The sequence below is a fragment of the Cupressus sempervirens genome, chromosome 10 (assembly GCF_028749045.1).
Source record: "Cupressus sempervirens isolate cs-2001-9-10 chromosome 10, ASM2874904v1, whole genome shotgun sequence".
Classification (NCBI taxonomy): domain Eukaryota; kingdom Viridiplantae; phylum Streptophyta; class Pinopsida; order Cupressales; family Cupressaceae; genus Cupressus; species Cupressus sempervirens.
The window spans coordinates 103,582,748-103,605,613 of NC_143127.1; the positions used below are offsets into that span (position 1 = coordinate 103,582,748).

The window sequence follows — 22,866 nt, forward strand, 5'->3', positions numbered from 1 at the left end:
TATATATATATATATATATATATATATATATATATATATGTTAATCCCTTATTCATTTCACACCCCATCATGATCATTAGGTGAGAGTCTTTCACTGCAATCTATTTGGTGTCAATCTTCTACTAGGATTCATTTGGTATGAGTATTCATTTGTTTCTAACCCACATTATGATGCATAATGTCAAGTTGCAACACACCAACGCTGCCACAATACTCTTTGTAAATGTTGGAGATAGACCTTTGTGGACCTCAATTGTAGAGATCCAATATCATTCATTAAAAAAAATATTAAAGGAACCCTCTTCTTAGAGGAACAAGAAAGTGGTTCATTGTCCATCCATTTACTAGAGCTCTGTATTGAAAAAAATAGGTTTGTTCTTCATATAGAATATTGCACTGAACATCCTTTAAGGTAGTTTTTAGTGAAGCACTCCTAAGCATCCTTGAGTTCACACGCTTGTGAGTTGGATGGGAAGTCTAGAAAGGATGCTTAGAATATTAAAGGTATTCTTTTATTTTCTTGCATTTATAGTTAGGCTTTGATACCATGTTGAGTAACATGGATCATTTTCTATTAATGTAATAACATTGCCAATGTTATTAATGATTTCAAAATGCAGATTTGGATCTCATATAAATATGAGAGGAGGAGACATGTCTCCATAGTTAATCATCATTATATTAATAATATAAATAACTATATGTATAACTCATCTTTAAGCATATATGTAATATGTTATTATATTATTATATAATAATAAATAATGTATATTATATAAAAAATATATTACATTACATATAAAATATATAGGATATTTATCTTAAAGATGTTTTACCATCAAATCAATCTGATAGAAGCTACAACCTTAACAAAATGAATCATCACCTCATCACCAACTTCAAAAATATGATGTCTCTTAGACTTATCAACATTCACTGTATACTTTTGATTACTTTTTTCCAAGTTCAACTTCACTTCTTCATGAAAAGACTTCATAAAATCAGAAAATTCTTCCCCTTTTCTCTTCTATTCACTAGTAACATCCCTCAAATCTGATATACCTCTAGGTTACATTCTAATAACAATCTCAAAACATGTTTTTTCAGTACTATTCACAAAATTATTATATGCAAACTCATATTGTGCCAATACAATATCCCAATCACTTGGCTTATCTCCAAATAAACATCTCAAAAAATTGCCCAAGCTTCTATTTACAACCTTTGTCTTTCCATCTATCTGTAGATGGAATGTAGAACTAAATCTCAACTTAGTACCCATCTTTTTCCACAAAGTCCTCCAAAAGTAACCAACAAACTTACAGTCTTTGTTAGAAATAACACTTTTTGGGAATCCATGCAATCTAAGAATATCTTTGAAGAAAATATTAGCAATATGCACAACATCTCATGTCTTCTTACATGGTATGAAATTTTCTATCTTAGAAAATCTATCCAAAACAACAAATATGGAATCATACCCTCTTGCTATCTTAGGTAATATAAGAACAAAATTCATACTAATGTCACTCCAAGCTTTCTCAAGAAGAAAAATGGGTATATAAAAACTAGTATTCTAACTTACTCCTTTTGCAATTTGATAAATTCCACAAATCCTTACAAAATTCTAAACATCATTATACATATTTTGTTGATATAACTTATCCTTAAGCAAAAGAAAACTCAATGTCTTATCAATTCCAAAATGTCCATCCAAACCACCACAATGTTTTTTGTTAATCAAATTAACTCTCATAGGACTTCTTGGTATACACATCTAATTATCTTTGAACAATATACTTTCTTGAATGAAATACTCATCATACTTACCTATTTGATCTGATAGATTTGGTGCCCCGTACTCTCTCCACACCTTAGAAAAATAGGGGTAGTATCAAAAAATTCCTTCATTTCATCAAAACCAATAACTTCAACCTTCATCTCGATCATCAAAGAACATCTTATGCTCAATGCATTAGCAACTCGATTAGTAACTCCACTCCTATGCTTGATCACAAATGTAAAAATCTGCAAGTATTCAACCCACTTCAGATGTCTTTGATTCAACTTATATTGACTTCCCAAATACTATAAAGCTTTATGATCAATATACCGCATAAACTCCATAGGAATCAAATAATGTCTCCACTTCTTCAAGGCTTTAACAATAGCATACAACTCTTGATCATACACATAATACTTATTTTTAGCACACAGATATAGTGTAAATACCCTGTTGTATTAGCCTTTTCATATGACTAATACAATAACCTATAGAAAACCAATTGAATGCCCAGAATAGATTGCCATTTCTATCATTTCAATTTGCTTATCAGAAAGTACAATGGAAGCAAACTCAAAACCTCTGCATACTATTGGACCGATTGTATATGTACTCTTCTTGAAAGAAAACAAAAAATTACACAAGTCTCGGACCATCACAATGCCTTGAAAACTCATTTATATAGATATGCGTTGCAACAAGCAAAGGGAAAATGTGATTGAGAGGTGTCCAAGGAACAAAACATTACACAAAAGACAAAAAGGTCACAATAGAATGCCAGGTGTATCAAATATTATTTTAGGTAGGCCCGTTCTGGTTACTACTGTACTTATCAACTTCTGATTTGTCTCTCATTGTTTTGGATCCTCAGAATACGTGGTTTCCAGGCTAGCCAATGAGGGGTGATCTTGTGATGCCTTCAGATCAGTTTGTTCCTATGGGTTTTCACTACTTTCACCTTGAGCAGGCACTATTTCCTTTTCACTTTCTTCTTCCTTCAATTCTGGTGCTGATGTGTCAATGACCTACACCTCATCTTCCTGTTCCCTATCATTATCTGAACTACCTTCCTCCAACTGTTGGTCCGAAGGAATATCTGCCATCCATGTGTTAAACTGTATGTCATTCGGCCAACTGAACTGCACAATATCATCTTGTTTCTTTAATATATAATCAACCTCCTTTTCAAAACCAACAAATTCCTACCTCAAAGAATCAAAAAATAACTGAACTTTAACCAATTCCTCTATCATGGTGGCCCACCAAGCATGCCCCTTTTCATTAACAACTTTATTTATCCTTATGCAGAAAAGGTCATCCAGTTCTTTACTCCATTCATCCTTATTTTTCAATTGATTCTTGTATTTATTCAAATAAGAAACAATTTTTAGTTGCAAAGCAACTCTCCTGTTATCAAAATCTGTCAAGTCATTAGCAATATCATATAATTTTTCAATATGGTCATTTGAAGACCTTATAACTGAATAACATAAAAGGGTGATTTCTTTTTCCCTTTTTCCCCACTTGTTAACAATAGGCTTGAGGATTTCAGCATGGGTTTTTAGTTGCTCCCATATACTTATTACTCTTGCCAACTGATCAAAAAACAAGGGCCATTCAATCTTATCTACCAAATACATTAGGGCCTTTCTAAGCTTATCCTCGTATTGCATATTTAACTCTACATCTAAAGCCCATAGCTTATTTTTTTCTTCTTCAAAATCCTCAACTATATAATATTCTAGCCTTTGAGGTGTGTATGGTAGTTCTACAAGGGGAGTGGATTTAAAAGGTTCCACTGGAGGACAGGGGTATGTTATTCTTGGCCTTGTGGACTTCCCCATTACCTTGTTTTCAAGTTCAATTCTCCTTTTTACCTCCCTATTATAGGCCTCAAGAAGTGTTTAATATTTACCCTATAACTCAGACATGGTCTGTTCCTCCTTCTTTGCAGTATCCAAAAGAAACTTGGAAGATTCCACATTCCAAGATGTTGCTTGCACATGTGAGGTATGAGCAACTCTTCTCACAATTAAGCTTCCCATCAAGCCAGAGTCATCTAACTGCGATGATGTGGCTCTGGATCCTCTTCTTAGTGACCAACTGACCAATGCATCTTGGTCTTCAACGAATGCAGTGCCTTCAAAGTTCTCTTTATTTTGGTCTTGCAAAGTCAATTTATTTGAAACAGAACTAAAAACTAAAGCATCAGCAATATCCCAATTTGGAAACAATAAAATGTTAGATGCCTTGACCATTTTCCTCCCTTCCTCAGGGCTTATATTCTGCAATTCTTTTATCATTTCTTCTTTAGTTTGGTTTTGAATGGAAGTTTCTTCCATTTCTAGATGCTCTGTTTTCATCTTTTTATATTTCTCCTCAAAAATGTACATGTTTGTCTTCCATGCAAACTGCTGAAAAGCCCTAGATTTAACAAAATTGTCATCAGTCAAAAATTTATGACTTGCCTGCTCTAACATAGGGTCCAATTCCCTACCACTATAATCTGCTACAGTTAGATCCAAACTTGGGAGGGAAGGTTCTGGAGGGTTACCCTCATCTAATTCTGCTTGAGTAATAAAAATACCTCCCTGTGATCCCATCTGTTCAATCTGTTCACCAGTGAGATGTTCTTCTCCAATCCTTAGAGGGGACTGAGTGGGCAAATATTTCTCAACTTGAGGCCTTTCTTCTATTATTACCTTCTACCTCTTAAGACTAGGCTCATCAGGTCTCTCCTCTTGGGCTATACTAGTGGATCATTTTATTTGTTTGCCCTTATCTATAGGAACCCTTTTTTTTTGAATTATAGTATACCTAGGCCTCTTTTGTACAATTATTTTACCAGCTCCCACATTTGGGGTGAAAGTCAATCTCCTTATGACCTCTCTGGCCTTATCAGGATAGGAATCAATAAAAATTTGTTTCTTTTCATTCATGACTTCCATTATTTCAGCGAAGGTATTCATGAGTTTACTTATTTTGTCAGCCTCTGTAACAACATTATCTAAAGGATTATATTTATTATCAAAACAATGAATGAATTCTAAGACCTAGGAATAAACTCTCCACTTTTCCTTTTTAGTTTCCTGCTCTTGCAATGAGAATTCATTCCTTATAATGTCATTTGGATAATAAGAATCGTGCTTGACCGGTCCCAACTTGATTCTATGCCTCAACATCTGATTGAAAAATCCCTCAAAATCACAAAAATGGGGATGAGAGACAACCATCATCTACTACTCCAAAATTTTATGCAAAAAGAGCCATCCCCCTTTTGTAATAACAAACTGATGGGCCACTGTGCAGGTAGGGAAAATTGACCCTAATTGCCTTTTCAGCAAAAACATTTCTTCAACTCCCCCTAACTACCACAAAACTTCAGCCACTCCTACCTTCAAAGGTACTTGGTAAGGCAAAACATGAGGACTCCCTTTAAAACCATATATTCTAAAAATAGTAGAAACAGAGTAAGGGATGATATCTCCCCAATTATGTGAAACTTTCAAGTCATGGGGGTTATCCATAGGCCTAATGAGACTCATTAGTGCTTAAGGGATTCTAGAATTATCACTCAATATAAGGCACCTTAGCTTAGAAGCAAAATATCTATCAAATCTGACAAAACTAGCATTACTTGCATCCCAGGTCATATCTACACTCCGCAACTAGACTGGCAATATTTCCCCATTCTCCTCTCTATTTAGTTCCATCTCATTACCAAAATATGTCACTCCTTTGAACAAAAACATAGGCATTAATAGAGAGTAGTGATCAAAAGTTTTTTCCACCTTCCCTTCGTAATTCCAACTAAACCAATGTGAATTTCTTCAGCCAAAAAGGAAGCAAAATCAAAAATAACATTTACAACGAAGGAAGCAATCTGAACCATCATGTACATGAAACCAATGGGCATAAGTTCTTGCTCATCTTCACCAAAAACTCGGCATAAGGTCCTATATATCTCTACAGCCCGGGAAGTAAAAAGACTCTTCTTAAAAGGATCTCTAGAGGCTGCAGTAATTATTGGCAAAGTTCCTATTGTACCAATATGTTCCCTTAGTGCACCTCCCCTGATTACAACCTTCTTTGCTTTATATTCATTCTCTAATTCTAGCAGATTGATTTGCACATGGTAATCTGATAATGGTTCCAAGTGAAAAACCTCTCTAATTTCTTTAGGAGTAATCGAGACCAGAGGCACACCATCCTTTTTTCTTACAACCCTAATGGTTTGGTTATAATTCTTAGCAATGGCTTCAAGCAAATCATAATCCATGAAAACACTTGGGACTACTAACTTTCCCAAATCAAAATTCCAGACATTAGCATGCGGGGCAAACAACTTCCTTTCTGAAAACCACTTTTTAAATAGGATAAGACCAGTTTGAGTAGTTGTTGCATCCCTTACCCAATTCCCCTTGTCATACAAGCCATCCACAATTTTAAGCCTAGGGTTTAAGGAAATCAATTTTTAAACTTGTGCAGGCTCTACAGTAGACTCTGGGAGTAATTCTAATAAATCATCATGGACATTCCTATCCATATAGTTAATTTGCCCAGAAAATGGCTTCTTAGGAAGCATTTTGATAGTATTGAGAGAACTGGAATGTCATAGAGGTTATAGTATGAGTACTTACTTGACTTGCTAAACTTGTTCTTCTCTGAACCTCTGTAATTGATCTTGAACAACTGAGGAATAGTTTTCACGTTCTTACCAAGCTTAACACGATGAAATCAATAGGCTCTTGTGCTCAGAAAAATTGTAATCTTTGTTTGCGTGGGACTAGAATTAACGAAAATCTCCTATATTATACTCTATTTTTTCTACATGCGAAGCTTTCATTTATCATAAATGCGCAGGATAGAAAAATAGAGTGGCATCGCATTTCCTTTTTTAAACTTGCACTGTTGATCCATGAAAAATCCTACGACCTGGGAATGACAACTAGGCTAACTCAGCTTTCTTCTTAACACATTGGCAGTTAAACCAATGAAATACCTCCATCTATACCTTTCCTTCAAGGTTGGCGCTTCAAACTGGGCCCACGGATGACCACGGACACGTGTCATCAACTTGCTAACTCGTTATACATAACTCTTGAGCACCTTTCCATAGTGAGCTAGCGATAACCACTAATCTTACTTTAATCATGTGGCAGATAATTGAAACAACCTTTAAGAACACAATGGTGGGTCCCTTGCTCATTAACTCGCTATACTTATTTATTGCACATCTCCTAATAGCAAGTTAACGAGTATCGTCGATCTAGATTTGATCTTGCGGTCAGCAATTTACTACAACAGTGGTGGGCCACCACTCACCAACTTGCTATACATAACTTCCAAGCACTTCTTCATAGTGAGCTAACGATGGCATTTGATCCTGGCTTGATCTCATGATAAAAAATCTTTGTACTTTATACACGGGAAGTGGGTCCATGATACCGTTGTTGCTGAGCTGGCTCAACATGTTGGCACATATATATTTTTAAATCTCTTGATGACATCACATGTCTTGGGCCTCATCGTGTTTATGACTTTCAGGTGGGTCGCTATGTTGCTACCGGCAAAAAAAAAACAATTCGACTAGCGACATGGTGAGCTCCGACGAATCAAAGTTTTTCGACTCAAAGATACTTCAACAGGATGCCACCATGTAATTTGATCTGCACAGCTCAGCCTTATCACGTCACTCATTCGGGGCCTACCTCTGAGGATTTTTTAGATACATTACCATTTTTCGAGCAATCGCTACATTGCTACCGGCATAAAAACCACAAATCCAACTAGCGATATGGTGAGTTCTAGTAAGCACTTTAAAAACAATGCCCGAAAAAAGAAACTACAAAAAACAATAACCTGCAAAGGGACAAAAGTGAAACGTGCAACATATCTTCCTCAAGATCCTCAAAATTACTTTTGATCTCAGAAAGATGTCATCTTTGGAAAATTTGGGCATTCGCTATATCGCCACCGACAAGTTGCAAGTGTTTTTAGTTGCTACTTGGCGAATTGTCGGATAAAATTAAACTCCGGTGGCACCACTTGCAAATATTTCCACGTGCCTTTCTTCTTGAAACTAACTGGTCTAGGACATAGTACATGGTCAATAGATCTTCTCGCCAACACATTTCATGGCATTGGACTCCACTTTTCAGTATCACACATAATTCTCTGATGGTCGCTACCTTGCTATTCGTAACATATGAGCATCTTGCCATAGCAAACATGCGACAATCATAGATTCAAATCAGATCAGACGGCAAGATTAAAACCCCTTTTTCAAAAGACTTAACAATGGCAATCAAGCAGGCAGGAAAAGAATATTCGCTCCTTCTTGTTTGTTTTTTCTTTTCTTTTTTAAATTTTCGTGCCAGGAAAAACTTAAAAGGACAAACCTAAGGCTTTTCACAAATTTTTCAAAGGTATCGAAATATACTATGCCAAAACCTAAAGCCCTACGACTTATCAGAAACTTCTCATCTAATTTTTTTTATGATCCTAAGAAAATTTGATTCATAAAAAATCAGACCAACATATCTGATGTACTCATTAAAAGATACTTTGTCCTCAATTGAGGGATCATTTTTGTACAATTTAATGTGAATAGCACACAAATTGTATTGCACATTTATCTGCTAGATGTTGGGTACGTTGATTTGACATAATAAATTTTTTAGAGGATATAGAAACTTACTGACTGTAAACAAGTATGTTAGAAAAAAAACCCATACTCATTGTAAACAACAGGTATGGACTTAATGCATATTTCATGAGTTGTGGTTCATAAAAACCCATACTCATAAGCTTGAATTGTTTGTTTAATACTCAATTCATTGAGGTGACGCTTACAATTTGAATTCATAACAACTATTTCTCATCAACTTAAATTGTTTGTTTAGTACCCATTGCATTGACGTGACACTTACAAGGTTGAAGTATTGCAACTTCCTAGAAGGTCTGCCTACTCAATTCCATGATGATCTAACTTTCCTTGATCCTTGGGAGAATGATGTAGAAGCATCAAGGTCAAGGTTGAAGGCATGAGAAGACATTAAGGTCTCAAGATAACCAACATGACCATGTTAGAACAGTTGATGTAATAAGACCATATGAAAGTCCTTTTTTATATGTTTGTAATCATTTTAGTTACATTTGAAAACATTAATTAACAAAAACCATAAGTGCAGATATAAACATTAATCACATGTCTAATTTATTTGTAGGTATATTTTTCTGTGAAGAAATACCATGCCTGACAATATGAACCCAGAAAAAAATAATGAGACAATGGCTACATTGTGGGCTCAGTTCGGAAGAAAACTTGATAAATGTTATTGTCCTTGCAAAAAGTGTAAGGGCTTAAAGAATCAAAGAATTCTAATCACAACAGCCCAAAGTCATTGTAGGCAATATGGTCATGTTGAAGGGGGCCATGATTTTCATCCATTGTTGAATGTGGATTTCCTACTAGAGAAACATGGAGGTGTGAATATCCAAGCTGAAGATAACACTCCCATGGAAGAAGATGATAATGTGCCAAAGGACATGATTGAAGAAGATGGTATTGAGGAAAGTGATGAAGAGGCTCACAATGATAGTACTAGTGAATTTGATAATAATGATGAAGATGGTCTTGATATACCTTTACTTGAGAAGGCACACGAGCCCTTATACAAAGGCTCCCAAACAACTCTATTGTCGGCTATAGTGTTGTTGGTGAACTTAAAGGTTATGAATAGTATATCCAATGTAGCAATGTCATGTATGCTAAGGTATGTCATTTTTGTCATCTTTAATGTTAGCATACAATTACTATTCATTATATTAACAATGCATATTTGTTGTTGTAGGTTGATTAGTGAGTTTTTGTTACCACCATCAAATATTTTGCCTCATTTGTACCGAGAATTATCTAACATTATGGATCAGATTGGAATGAAGTATCAGACAATACATGCATGTCCCAATGATCACATTCTATAACATAAACAACATGAATTTGCAATAGAATGCCCTGATTTTCATGTTAGTAGATATCAGTCAGATCAAATAACAAAAAAAGTGCCTTACAAGGTTCTTCGGTACATTCCTGTTATTCCACGTCTTGAACGGTTATTTAGGTGCACTAGCTTAGCACAATTTATGGATTACCATGCATGCAATAGAAGTCAAGATGACATTATGCAAATGCTTGCTGATGGTTATACATTTAAAGAGATAGAAGAAACATGGTCATACTTTAAAGAAGAACCTCGTAATCTGAAACTTTCACTGGCAGCGGACGATGTCAATCCATATGGAGATATGAGATTTGTTTACTCAGTATGGCCTATTTTTGTTATTAACAATAACATTCCTCCTTGGATGTCCATAAAGAGGGAGCACATAATGTTTTCAATGATTGTGCTAGGTATTTTTTTATTTTATAGTTATCTAAATTAATTTATAAATAGTGCATGAAAATGATTATGATAATTACGTAATGTTTATGTTCATTCAATTGTTAGGTAAATACCAAGTTAAAGATATGAACATGTATATTGAGCCCCTAATTGACGAGTTGTTGAAGTTATGGAATGACATCACTATGTATGACATCTCTAGACTGATAGGACATCGACAATTTCAATTCCATGCAATGCTTGTATGGACAATACATAATGCCCTTGGGCTAACTCATTTTTGCAGTATGTTATATTGTTAAGATTACATATTTTTGGTATGTTATAGTGGTTACACATACTATCGAATGCTTAAGTTGCGCGTGATCATTGTACATGATCCAATTATACATGATCTTTTAGGTCTTCAAACAAAAGGAAAATTTGCATGTCCAATTTGTGGTCTAAAGATGAAATGTCGTCATTCGAGAAGTTTAGGAAAGCAAGTGTTTGATGAGTTTAGACACTTTCTCCACCATAATCATAAGTATCGAATTGTCAAAAAACATCTTTTCAATGGGAAAGAAGAGACATCATCAAAGCCATGAAGAATGACACCTCATTTATGGAAGTTGGAATACGATCGACTAAATCGTTGAGGTAATGTCCAATTGGTCGTCTGAAGTTTACAATTTGTATTTCGATATTGTCTTATATTTACTAATGCTGTAACTATTGCTCGTGAAGGTCGTCAAGGCATCAATGACCAACTTCCTAGAGGAATGAAAAGTTATCCTACTCAATTTAGTAGGTTACCATACTACAAGGATCTCCCAATCGCGCATTTGTTTGATGCTATGCATATTGGAAAGAATGTAATAGAGACACTATGAAAAATGTTGGATGGAAGGCGTGATAGAGAACAAATTGCTAAAATTTGTACTAACATTCATGAATCTAATCATGCACTAAAAGTTTTCATTGAATCAAATAGGAATGGAGACCGCATAAATACAAGTGCCCTTCTTGGTTATTAATGGAGCAACAAAGTGATGCATTAAAAGAAGTCATAAAAAGAACAAAATTTCCAACAAGATTTGCTGCAAATATAAGCACTCTTCTATCAAAGAAAGGTGATTTTGGGCCAGGGTTGAAGACACATGATTGGCATACCTTCCTCAAGGTAAGTCATTTTTTCTATTGACAGTATATTTGTAAGATTGAATGTAGTACCAGTTGCATTATTTAATAATATATTGAAATGATCATTTTTTAATGATTGCAGTTCATCCTACCTCTATCCCTTCCACAATAGTTTGACAATAGTATTAAACAAGTTATATATGATCTTGGAAAATACATGAGGTTAGAAGAGTGTTTTTTCTTAGGTTTGTAGCTTTTTATTTGAAATTTATTGTATAATTTTATTTGAAATCTCCTCTATGTGTTTTTGCGTGTTGAATCTCTTTTAGGTGGTTATCATCTAAAGAAATTGATAAAAAAGATATAAAATATTGGAAGAGAAAAATTCCACAGCTTATGTGTGAAATGCAAAAGTGTTTACCTCCAACATTTTTCAATGCTCAAGAACACTACCTCATACATCAAGTTGAGGAGATTGAATTGTGTGGACCTGTACAAGCTAGATCAATGTGGATGGTTGAGAGGCACTTGAAATTTATGAAGGGCTTGGTTTGACAGAGAGCACATCCTAAGGATTCTATGATAGAGGGATATATGATATACCAGACCATGGTGTATATCAGTGAATATCTTCCAAAGTTTGTAGCAGGTATCCATGTAGATCGCATTTGGGATCCCAACTGTAATGACAAATTCAAAGGGGAGTACCTGACAGGGAAAGGTAGATTAAGGAGGGTGATAGGTAATTATAAGTTTTTTTTTGTAATTTAACAATTCTTATCCATCATCAATATATATAAGTTGTTTCTAACTGGTGTAATTGTCTTCTTTATAGTTGGTCGTGAGTGGGATGCACTACACTTGTACATTGCAAACAATCTTTATTAGATGACAGTGTGGATTGAATAGTCTCAAGAAAATGGTTGCTCATTAAGATGGGATGGTGTTGCATCATTGGTTAAGGAAGCTCATCATAATGGAAATCCCAATGTTATACCAATGGTACTTGATCTAATATATGGCTTAAGAGATACAAAGGTATGCATAAGATTACTAATCATGAGACATAAGTTTAATATCAACTCACAAATCAATGAGAAGATTCTTGACATGTTTGAATAATTTTAGGTCAAACACCACAAAGCTATGTACTACCATGGCTATAAATTTTGCACAAAAAAGTTAGATGAAATGAAGAAAATGTGTGATTCTAGGATAAGTGTTGTCTTCGCGGTCACCAATATTTCATCTAGAACTGACATACATCCTCAACAATCTAAAAATCGATACTATGGCATTTTGGATGATATACTTGAGTGCGACTTTGATTCATTCAAAATAGTTCTATTTTTCGTCAAATGGTTTATGTTACAACTGAATTGAAATGATCTCAATAGGATTGTTATTGAACACGACAGTGGATTTACTATGATTAATACAAGGTCATTTGAGCTAGTCGGAGATGAGCCCTATGTTCTTCCAAGTCAATGGGAGAAAGTGTTTTACTTTGGTGTTCTAGACAAACCAAGTTGGTCATTTGTTGTTAGACATGACCCAAGAGGAAGGCTAGTAAAGTATAATGTGATCAAAGAAGAAGATATTGAAGAAGCACAAGAGGAAGTAAATGATTATCAGGAACGACAGTTTCCCAATGATGAAGAAGAAGAAGATGGTGATGATTTTGGTCATGCTAATGATAATGGCGATAATGATGATGATGATGCTGATGATGATCATGATCATGGTGATGAAGATGGTGATGATCATGGCGATGATGGTCATGATGATGATAGTGATCAAGAGGATGATGATGGTGATGAAAATGGTGGTGGTGACGACGACAATCAAAGTGACAAGTTCGATGATGATGATGATGATGATGACATGGATGAAGATCATGATGATCAATGAAATCTTCAGATATGATCAATGCCAACTATGATACGGTCTTGTATGACCAAATATTTCCTTCCAAACCATATGTGCACATATAAACATTAAGTAGAACATTTCAAATTTTTTTTAGATATAAACATTAGTTACGCTAAATTTTTAACTTAAGACAAATGATTTACATATACAATCTAATTTATTATTAATATTTTTTTTGGTAAGTCTATTACTTTAATTTCACTACTGATTTCTAAGACTTACTAATTTTTTCCACAGGGCGATATGGATGCACCATCTCAGACACCTTCAATAGAGGTAAACATTAATTATTATAAATTTTATTGTTAATATAGAATCAAACGTCCTATTATTATGTTCTTTTCTTTATAGCTTTGGAGTTATTTTGATGAAAGTATATGACTATTTGATGTCACAAATGATAGGAAAAAGCTACAATGATCGCTAATCAAATGCAATCTGAAATATGGGCATCATCTCTACATGACATTGGCCTTAGTACTGACCCTGTATTCATCACCCAACAAATTATGCAAAGATACACTGATGAGCTTGTTAGAATTATCATCAAGGGTGACAGAAGTGAGGAGAAAGAGGCACTGAGAATAGAATTGGACCGCAGAATCCAATCTTTGAAAGAAAGTAGTAATAGAATTTCAATAGATATTAATATTTTATAGTATCTTATGGATCATGATCTCTAATTTTATGTGTTCTTGTATAGACATATGTGCCAGTTGTGAGGTCACATGGTGAACATGGTCAGGATTGTTGCACAGTACCTTCGTGTAAGTAACACTTTGTTTGTTTTAATCAACATTATAACACTTACCTTTTTTTTTGTGGATGTTTCTCGCTAGTATCTCATTTGATATTTATCCATTGCAAATGTCTTTGCTAACAATATTCTATTCTTTAGCTCATGATGAAGTGTGGACTCCTCCTTTAGTTGGCGGTCCACTATTGTCTACTGCATTGTCGGCAACAAGGACCATGCAAAGATCATCGTCTATGCCCAGTAGAGCTGGTAAAACCTTGTTTTGCTATATTTTGTAATGTGTTATATTTTGTAATATCTTTCTACAAGTTGATGAACAACAAAGTAGCATATTAGTGCTTAAATGATGTCTACACAAGCTTGTATACACACAAACACATGCATACACACACCATGCATTCATACATACATACATACATATATAGCCTGATGCAGGAGCATCCAGAGGTATAAGGGCAATCCTGTGTCACCCAAAAAAATGTACTTAGACTTAGTTTCTATTTTATGTCTTTACATTTTTGGATACCCATTTGGCTCAAATAAAGGTTCCAACTCTCATAGTTCAACTATCAGTGCATTTAAAAATCCCGAAAAAATAGGAGCATGCAATTTGACCATCATTTTGGTGACCTAGAAGGTGTGACTTGGCCAGATGAATGTAATCGAGATTTAGAGCATTCCAGAAAAAGAATCAGGTCAAAAGGCCCCACGGTTTGAAAGTTATTGCAGTTTTTCGGGTTTTGGAGACCCCCTAAGAATGCTTCAGAGTCAGATTTGGGGCATTAAATGACCTCGAAAAGGGTCGAAAAATGGGGGACGAGCGAAGCTTGTCCATAGGGCTATAGAGCGCTACGAGAGCTTTCCGAAAATATAAACGGTTCGTCAATCGAAGTTACGGTTCAAAAGTTATGCCTCCCAAAAGTTCGGCTACCGTTTCTGGATTCTTCTAGAATTGCACCGACTTCTAACGCAGCTTCCGGAACCTTCTATTTTGTCGGTGGATGCCTACTAGCACTTTCTAGAATGTACTCCTAGTCCTTAACCCTCCGGGGTCTATTTAAGGAGATTTCTGGCATTGTAAAAGGCAGTTCGGGTTGGAGCTTGAGAGGAGGTGCTAAAAGGAGAAATATTCTCCAGATTTATGCTATTGTAAGCCGCAGGGCATGTTTTGAGTTTATTTTCTCCGCACTGTTTGTACCAGCTTATTTTATCAGTTAATATAATTTCCCCTTTCTATTGTGTCTATTCTGGTTGTTGGGTTGTGTCCCCATCAAGTGGTATCAGAGCGGGTTTTCCTGAGTGTGTAGACAGAGCGCCGACTGTGAGGCAGTTTGCACCAGGACTGTGTGGTTGTGGGTTCGAGTTAGAAGATGCCTCCACGAAGAGAGCGTGGTGGAAGGGCCAGAGCTGTTGATCTTGAGGAGGTTAGAGCCCTCCAGAGATAGGTACAAGCATTGCAAGAGGAGCTCCGTAGAGGAGCAAATATTGCCGCAGATGACAATAGTGAGGATGACAATGAAGAGGAAGTAATGGAAGTTGACGGGGAAGTTCTGAATCTTGTAGAGGAAAGGCTTTTTAGGGCCATTTCTAAGTTTGGGAAAAGACCTACAATTGAAGTGGGTATATTCTCGGGAAATTTGAAACCAGATGAGTTGATCGATTGGATCAATGAACTGGACGAATACTTTGAATATGAGGATATAAGGGACCCAGATAGGGTTAAGTTTGCAAAGGCCAAACTAAAAGGCCATGCCAAAATCTGGTGGCAAGAGGTTCAACTGGAAAGACTTAGAAGAGGAAAGGAGAAGATCACAAGATGGGATCGCATGGTGGACAAATTGAAGAAGCAGTTCATTCCTATGGACTACGAGCTTGATCTGTTTAAGAAAATGCATGGGTTAAAGCAAGCAGGAAGATCCGTCCAAGAATATACAGAGAATTTTTACCGACTCCTGATTAGAGCGGGGCATGCATAAGCAAATAAGGAGAAGGTTGCTCGTTATATTAGTGGGTTACGACCTAGCATCCAGGAGGAATTAAGTCTGGTAAGAATGACCAGCGTTGAAGAAGCATACCAGTTTGCCCTATGAGTTGAAGAGAAGCTGAGTAAAAGGTTTGAAGGAAGACAAAGAGGGCGCGGTCAAGGAGGAAGGGGAAGCGGTAGATCATCTGGAGGCCGCAATGAAACTCAAAAGAAAAATGAAGATGAGGGTACTAGCAGGAACCAGAGGAATGAGGGTTTCAACCGCTCCCGTGATCAAGATTTTGGAAATCAAAGAGGAAGAGGTAGAGGACGTGGGCAAGGAAGAGGAGGCTTCCGTGGTACCTATTTCCATTGCAATGAAGAAGGTCATCGTGCCTTTGAATGCCCTCAACGACAAGGAAGGACAGATAGGAGAGCTGAGGGCCAAGCTAGGGTTGCTCATGTGGATGAGGATGCACAATCATCACATTCAGAGGATGCAGAAAGAGGAGAGGCCTTGGTAAATGAAAGAGTCCTACTAAGTGGGGAGAATGAACCAAGGCAACGGAGGAGTCTATTCCGTACCAGATGCAAGTGTGAGGATAAATGTTGTGATGTGATCATTGATGGTGGTAGCACTGATAACCTGGTATCAGAAGAGATGGTCTCTAAGCTGAAGCTCAAGAGAGAGAAACATCCCCAGCCCTATCCGATTTCTTGGGTAAAAGATGATCATAAGGTCCTGGTAAGTGAACAATGTTTAGTAAAATTCAAAATTGGGAGTTACCATGATGAAGTTCTCTGTGATGTTATTTCGATGGATGTTTGCCATCTATTGTTGGGTAGACCATGGCAGTTTGATAGACATGCAATACATGATGGACATGCAAACACATACTCTCTGACAAAGGATGGAGTTCGACACAAATTGAAGCCCATGAAAAAGGAAGGTGAAAAGGTATGTAGCAGTGCTAGGATTTGTCTTGTTGATGGAAGGAAGTTTTTAGATGGCATGAAACATCAGCGCATGTGCTATGCTTTGATTCCTAGAAAAGATAAAGAAGGTAGTAGTGAAATACCATTTGAAGTTTCAGATTTACTAGGAGAATTTGGAGATATTATCTCTGATAATGTTCCAGATGGATTGCCACCAGTAAGGCAAATCAGTCATCAGATAGATCTGATTCCAGGAGCTAGTTTGCCTAACAAGGCTGCTTACAGGATGACTCCTACTGAAACAGAGGAGCTAAATAGACAGGTTCAGGAGCTGTTGAGGAAGGGCTTGATTCGAGAGAGCCTGAGTCCATGTGCAGTACCTGCAGTACTTGCACCAAAGAAGGATGGAGAGTGGAGGATGTGTACAGATTCTCGAGCTATAAATAGGATAACCATCAAGTACCGATTTCCTTTACCAAGGATGGATGATCTTATGGACTGCTTGAGTGGAGCTCAGTACTTCACAAAGATAGATCTGAAGAGTGGCTATCATCAAATACGGATTCGTGAAGGAGATGAGTGGAAAACAGCCTTCAAGACCAAGGAGGGTCTTTATGAGTGGTTAGTCATGCCTTTTGGATTGACGAATGCCCCAAGCACCTTCATGCGGCTCATGAATGAGGTACTTAAGAAGTTCTTGGGAAAATTTGTTATTGTCTATTTGGATGATATTTTAATTTTCAGCAAGACTTTGGAAGAACATTTACTGCATATTCGTAGTGTCTTTGAAAGGCTAAGAGAAGAGAAACTGTTAATTAATCTAAAGAAGTGTGTCTTTGCAAAAAGGGAGTTAGTCTATTTGGGATTTGTTATATCACCTGAAGGTCTCAAAATGGATCCAGAAAAGGTAAAAGCCATCTTGGAATGGCCTACTCCAAGGTCTGCTACTGAGGTTAGATCATTTCACGGTCTGGTTAGTTTTTACAGGAAGTTTATTAAGAATTTCAGTGGCATATGTGCACCCCTAACTGATACAATAAGAGGGGATAGAAAAGAGTTCAAATGGACTGCAGCAGTTGCGAGAAGTTTTGAATTGCTGAAGAAGAAGGTGACTGAACAGCCTGTGTTGGCACTTCCAGATTTCAGAAAAGTATTCCAGGTGGACTGTGATGCTAGTGGTAGCGCTATTGGGGCTGTATTAAGCCAAGAAGGTAAGCCTATTGCATATTTTAGTGAAAAATTGAATGATGCAAAGCAGAAGTATTCTGTTTATGATCAAGAGTTCTATGCAATAGTTCAGGCCTTAAAGAAATGGAGGCATTATTTATTGCCAAAGGAATTTGTTTTGTATACTGATCATCAGGCATTACAGTACCTAAATAGCCAAGGTAAGTTGAATCAGAGACATATGAAGTGGGTAGAATTCTTGCAGAGTTATACATTTGTGTTAAAGCATAGAAGTGGAAAATCTAACAGGGTTGCAGATGCATTAAGTAGGAGACAGTTGTTGCTTACAACAATGCAGGTTGAAGTAGTTGGGTTTGATGAACTCAAGAATTTGTACCCCGAGGATCCTGATTTTGCTGAAGCATGGAAAGCTTGTAAAGAACCTGTGGCTGTAGATAGAACCAAGTGGTTAGACTATTTGATTCAGGATGGCATGTTGTTCAAAGGGAGTCAATTGTGCATTCCAAGGAGTTCCATGAGGGAAAATCTGATTAAGGAGAAACACAGTGGAGGGATGGCAGGACATTTTGGTCGGGATAAGACCATTGCCATTCTTAGAGAACATTATTTTTGGCCTCAAATTACACAGGATGTGAAGAAGTTTGTACAGAGTTGCCAGGTTTGTCAAGTTGCCAAGGGGTTTAGTCAAAATACTGGCCTATATCAGCCATTGCCTGTTCCATCAAGGCCATGGGAGGACATAAGTATGGATTTTGTTCTTGGATTGCCAAGGACACAAAGGGGTAATGACTCAGTATTCGTGGTGGTTGATAGGTTCTCCAAAATGGCACATTTCATTCCATGCCACAAAACTCATGATGTTGTCCATATTGCAGACTTGTTTTTCAAAGAGGTGGTAAGACTACATGGTCTTCCAAGGAGTATAGTTTCTGACCGAGATACTAAATTTGTGGGGTATTTCTGGAGGACATTGTGAAAGAAGTTGAGAACAGACTTGAAATTCAGTTCCACGCATCACCCACAGACTGATGGCCAGACAGAAGTGGTAAATAGAAGTCTGGGCAATTTGCTGAGATGTTTAGTTGGAGATAAGCCTAAGGGATGGGATTTGATTCTACCACAGGCAGAGTTTGCTTATAATAACTCTGTAAATAGGAGCACTGGAAAATCACCATTTCAAATTGTATATGGAAATAGCCCAAGGACTGCACCAGAATTGAGGAAGATAGAACAAGGGGAGAGAACAAGTGCTGAAGCTGAGGATTTTGCTGAACACATCAAGTGTCTACATGAGGAGGTCCAAGCACACATTATCAAGATAAATCAAGAGTATAAAGCTAGGGCTGATGCAAGGAGAAGACATAAGGAATTCCAAGTAGGGGATCTTGTCATGGTGCACTTACGAAAAGAAAGATTTCCAGTTGGTACCTACAACAAGCTGAAAATGAAGAAATTTGGCCCTTGCAAAATTTTGAAGAAACATAACTCAGGAAATGCATATGAGGTGGAGCTGCCAGATGGTATTCACATTTCTCCCATTTTCAACATTGCAGATTTAACAGAGTATCATGATGATGGTGCAGATGAGGAGCTGGTTTTAGAGCCATGTCCAATTCCTGCTTCTAAGAAGGAGGAGATAGAAGACATTCTAGATCATCGTGTGGGTAGGAGTACCAGAACCAGGCAGTATGAAGAGTATTTGGTCAAATGGAAAGGACGACCGATCGAAGACTCAACTTGGATTTCAGCAGCTGAGGTTTCCCATTTGGGATTTCCTCTACCATCCATAAAGTGACAGGGTCACTTTTCAATCTACCCTGGGTGTCTGATGCAGGAGCATCCAGAGGTATAAGGGCAATCCTGTGTCACCCAAAAAAATGTACTTAGACTTAGTTTCTATTTTATGTCTTTACATTTTTGGATACCCATTTGGCTCAAATAAAGGTTCCAACTCTCATAGTTCAACTATCAGTGCATTTAAAAATCTCGAAAAAATAGGAGCATGCAATTTGACCATCATTTTGGTGACCTAGAAGGTGTGACTTGGCCAAATGAATGTAATCGAGATTTAGAGCATTCCAGAAAAAGAATCAGGTCAAAAGGCCCCACGGTTTGAAAGTTATTGCAGTTTTTCGGGTTTTGGAGACCCCCTAAGAATGCTTCAGAGTCAGATTTGGGGCATTAAATGACCTCGAAAAGGGTCAAAAAATGGGGGACGAGCGAAGCTTGTCCATAGGGCTATAGAGCGCTACGAGAGCTTTCCAAAAATATAAACGGTTCGTCAATCGGAGTTACGGTTCAAAAGTTATGCCTCCCGGAAGTTCGGCTACCGTTTCTGGATTCTTCTAGAATTGCACCGACTTCTAACGCAGCTTCCGGAACCTTCTATTTTGTCGATGGACGCCTACTAGCACTTTCTAGAATGTACTCCTAGTCCTTAACCCTCCGGGGTCTATTTAAGGAGATTTCTGGCATTGTAAAAGGCAGTTCGGGTTGGAGCTTGAGAGGAGGTGCTAAAAGGAGAAATATTCTCCAGATTTATGCTATTGTAAGCCGCAGGGCATGTTTTGAGTTTATTTTCTCCGCACTGTTTGTACCAGCTTATTTTCTCAGTTAATATAATTTCCCCTTTCTATTGTGTCTATTCTGGTTGTTGGGTTGTGTCCCCATCATAGCCACATATAGAGAGACATGGACATAGGCAGTGAGGTAGACCAACAGAGAGCAGTACTAAAATTGTTGTTTAATTGTATGATGTTTTAGTTGATAGAGCAACAGAGAGTAGTACTACTGAAGCTGATCCATTTCCTGGAGCAGTTTGTGTGATTAGTACTGGTTCATATGGAGGGACATTGTTGCTGAATAAGAAAACTATGTTTCCATTAAGAGAACAAAAGCTTTCAGGTGCTTTAAAATTGATATTATTTAAAGTGTAAATTTAGTTTACTTTTACATTACTCATTTCGGACTGATAAATCCTTTATGTTTTTGTAGGTAATAATGCTTTCTTTGAACATCTTTTTCATATGACATTGAGACTATTTGGACCCACCATATGCAAAAGGTACGTAGTTTCATATCATTGCTACATAATTTTTTTTTTCTTCTATTTATTGTAATATATTAAAGTTATTAATCTAACAATCTATTTGTTTTTAAAAAGGTGGAATTTACAAGCTGTGGAATAAAAAAATTAGCTGATTGCATCCATTGAGGAGAAATTTGGGAAAAACATTTTTGACACTGGCCTACTTCTGAAAAGAGCAGCAAAGCATATAAAGACTGTGAGGGATCAATATAGAAGGGATCTTAAGGATAACCCAAAGTACGACCATCCTCCTATGATTCCACCGATGGAGTGGAATGAAATAATAGAAGATGCAAAGTAGAAAAGGCTATGTGAAGATAGAGATCATGAAGCAGGACAGGGAAAAAAGAGGTATGTCATTATAGTATTAAGTACATTGTAATCATGCACTAATTATTGATATTTATAAATATATAATCTAAGATGTTTGAAATTGTTCATAGATTGCAGGAAACATCTGTGGCTACAAAAGCGAGAATAGAAAAGGTTGGCCAATACAAACTTGGCTGTGGTGGCTATATGAATCTGTAGTCTCGAGTTGTAAGTATAGCAATGAATTTTGTATTTTTTTTTAATATAATGTTGAAAATAGTTTTTTTTAATGAAACTATACATGGAAAACTGACGTTATCAAGCAAAAAAAATAGGGCACAGATTTCAATGTGGAGGTCACAGATGAAGATAGAAAAAATACCTTGAAGGAAGACTATAAAGTTGTGGTTGCATGCCTACATGAAGAATCTGTAAGCCTTGCCCAACAATCTAGTGCACCAAATGATATCTCACGGGTAAATTGGTCAGATGAAAAGTAAATGAAATTAAATAGTTGAGAAGATTCTTTTTTGGTATTAGTTTTAAATGTAAATTGACTACATAACAATGTGCATAACATTTTACTACAGCCTTCATAGCCTACCACAGAACCTGCTCCTGACGAAGGCCATGATGTGCATTATAATGGACATCATGCATTATGTTGAACATCATGCTGAAGCAGTGGACCATGTTCCAAGTGTTCAACATGTTGATGCAGTGGCAGATCAAAATTTTAATGTAGATGATGTGGCATTGTCAAGTAAGAAAAATGCATTTTATGTTGTACTCGTACTTAATTACAAACTTGCAATAGTTAGAAAAAGAAAAAGAGTATGCCAATTTATCGCATTCACTTGTTCTTGCAACAGAGCCCCCTTTAGTGCAACAACCTCCTGCTCCTCCAAAAAGAAGGAGCCATCATAATTTGACATTACACGTGCCAGAAGAGGAGGAGAATGAGGTAGATATGGATGCTCCTATGAGCATTTTTCTTAAGAGAGCTCAGAAAAATAAAAAAAATAAATGATGTTTTAAAAATCTTCTTTGATAAACCTTGTTGGATAATGAAATAACTTTGTTTTAAGTAATTTTGTATGAATGATGTGTATTAATAGTGATTTTAGTTTATGTTAATGAATATTGTTATGTGTTAATGAAGTTTTGATTAGTATTGTGTATTAATGAATTTTATATCATATTAATGAATGTTATGTGATTGTATTGATTGAATGTTATAGTTCATAAATGGATGAATGAAGTATGTAATTAAATGATAATGGGTACTTTAGATTGGTGTTAGGGGGAGGGGGGTGAGGCCAGATGAGCTTCCACCTTCACGTGGTTGGCCTTGTTAAGTAGAGAATATTACAGTAT

The 22,866-nt window shown here is 36.6% G+C and overlaps 1 protein-coding gene across 2 annotated transcripts in view; it reads left to right on the forward strand.

Annotated features, from left to right (window-relative positions):
- Positions 1-22,648, forward strand: part of LOC149532805 (uncharacterized) — a 57,476-nt gene extending 34,828 nt beyond the window's left edge. The window contains exons 7-15 of one of the 2 annotated variants that reach the window (XM_089803941.1): positions 13,483-13,521; positions 13,650-14,012; positions 14,144-14,251; positions 21,084-21,153; positions 21,253-21,528; positions 21,621-21,717; positions 21,825-21,965; positions 22,080-22,252; positions 22,362-22,578. In XM_089803941.1, the coding sequence (XP_089660067.1) occupies positions 21,952-21,965; positions 22,080-22,252; positions 22,362-22,519 (345 nt within the window). In that variant the 5' untranslated portion in view covers positions 13,483-13,521; positions 13,650-14,012; positions 14,144-14,251; ... (2 more) ...; positions 21,621-21,717; positions 21,825-21,951 and the 3' untranslated portion in view covers positions 22,520-22,578. Of the gene's footprint in view, positions 1-13,482; positions 13,522-13,649; positions 14,013-14,143; positions 14,252-21,083; positions 21,154-21,252; positions 21,529-21,620; positions 21,718-21,824; positions 21,966-22,079; positions 22,253-22,361 lie in introns of both variants that reach the window. The other variant, XM_089803942.1, reaches the window with a different exon arrangement.
- Positions 22,649-22,866: the final 218 nt, after the last annotated feature.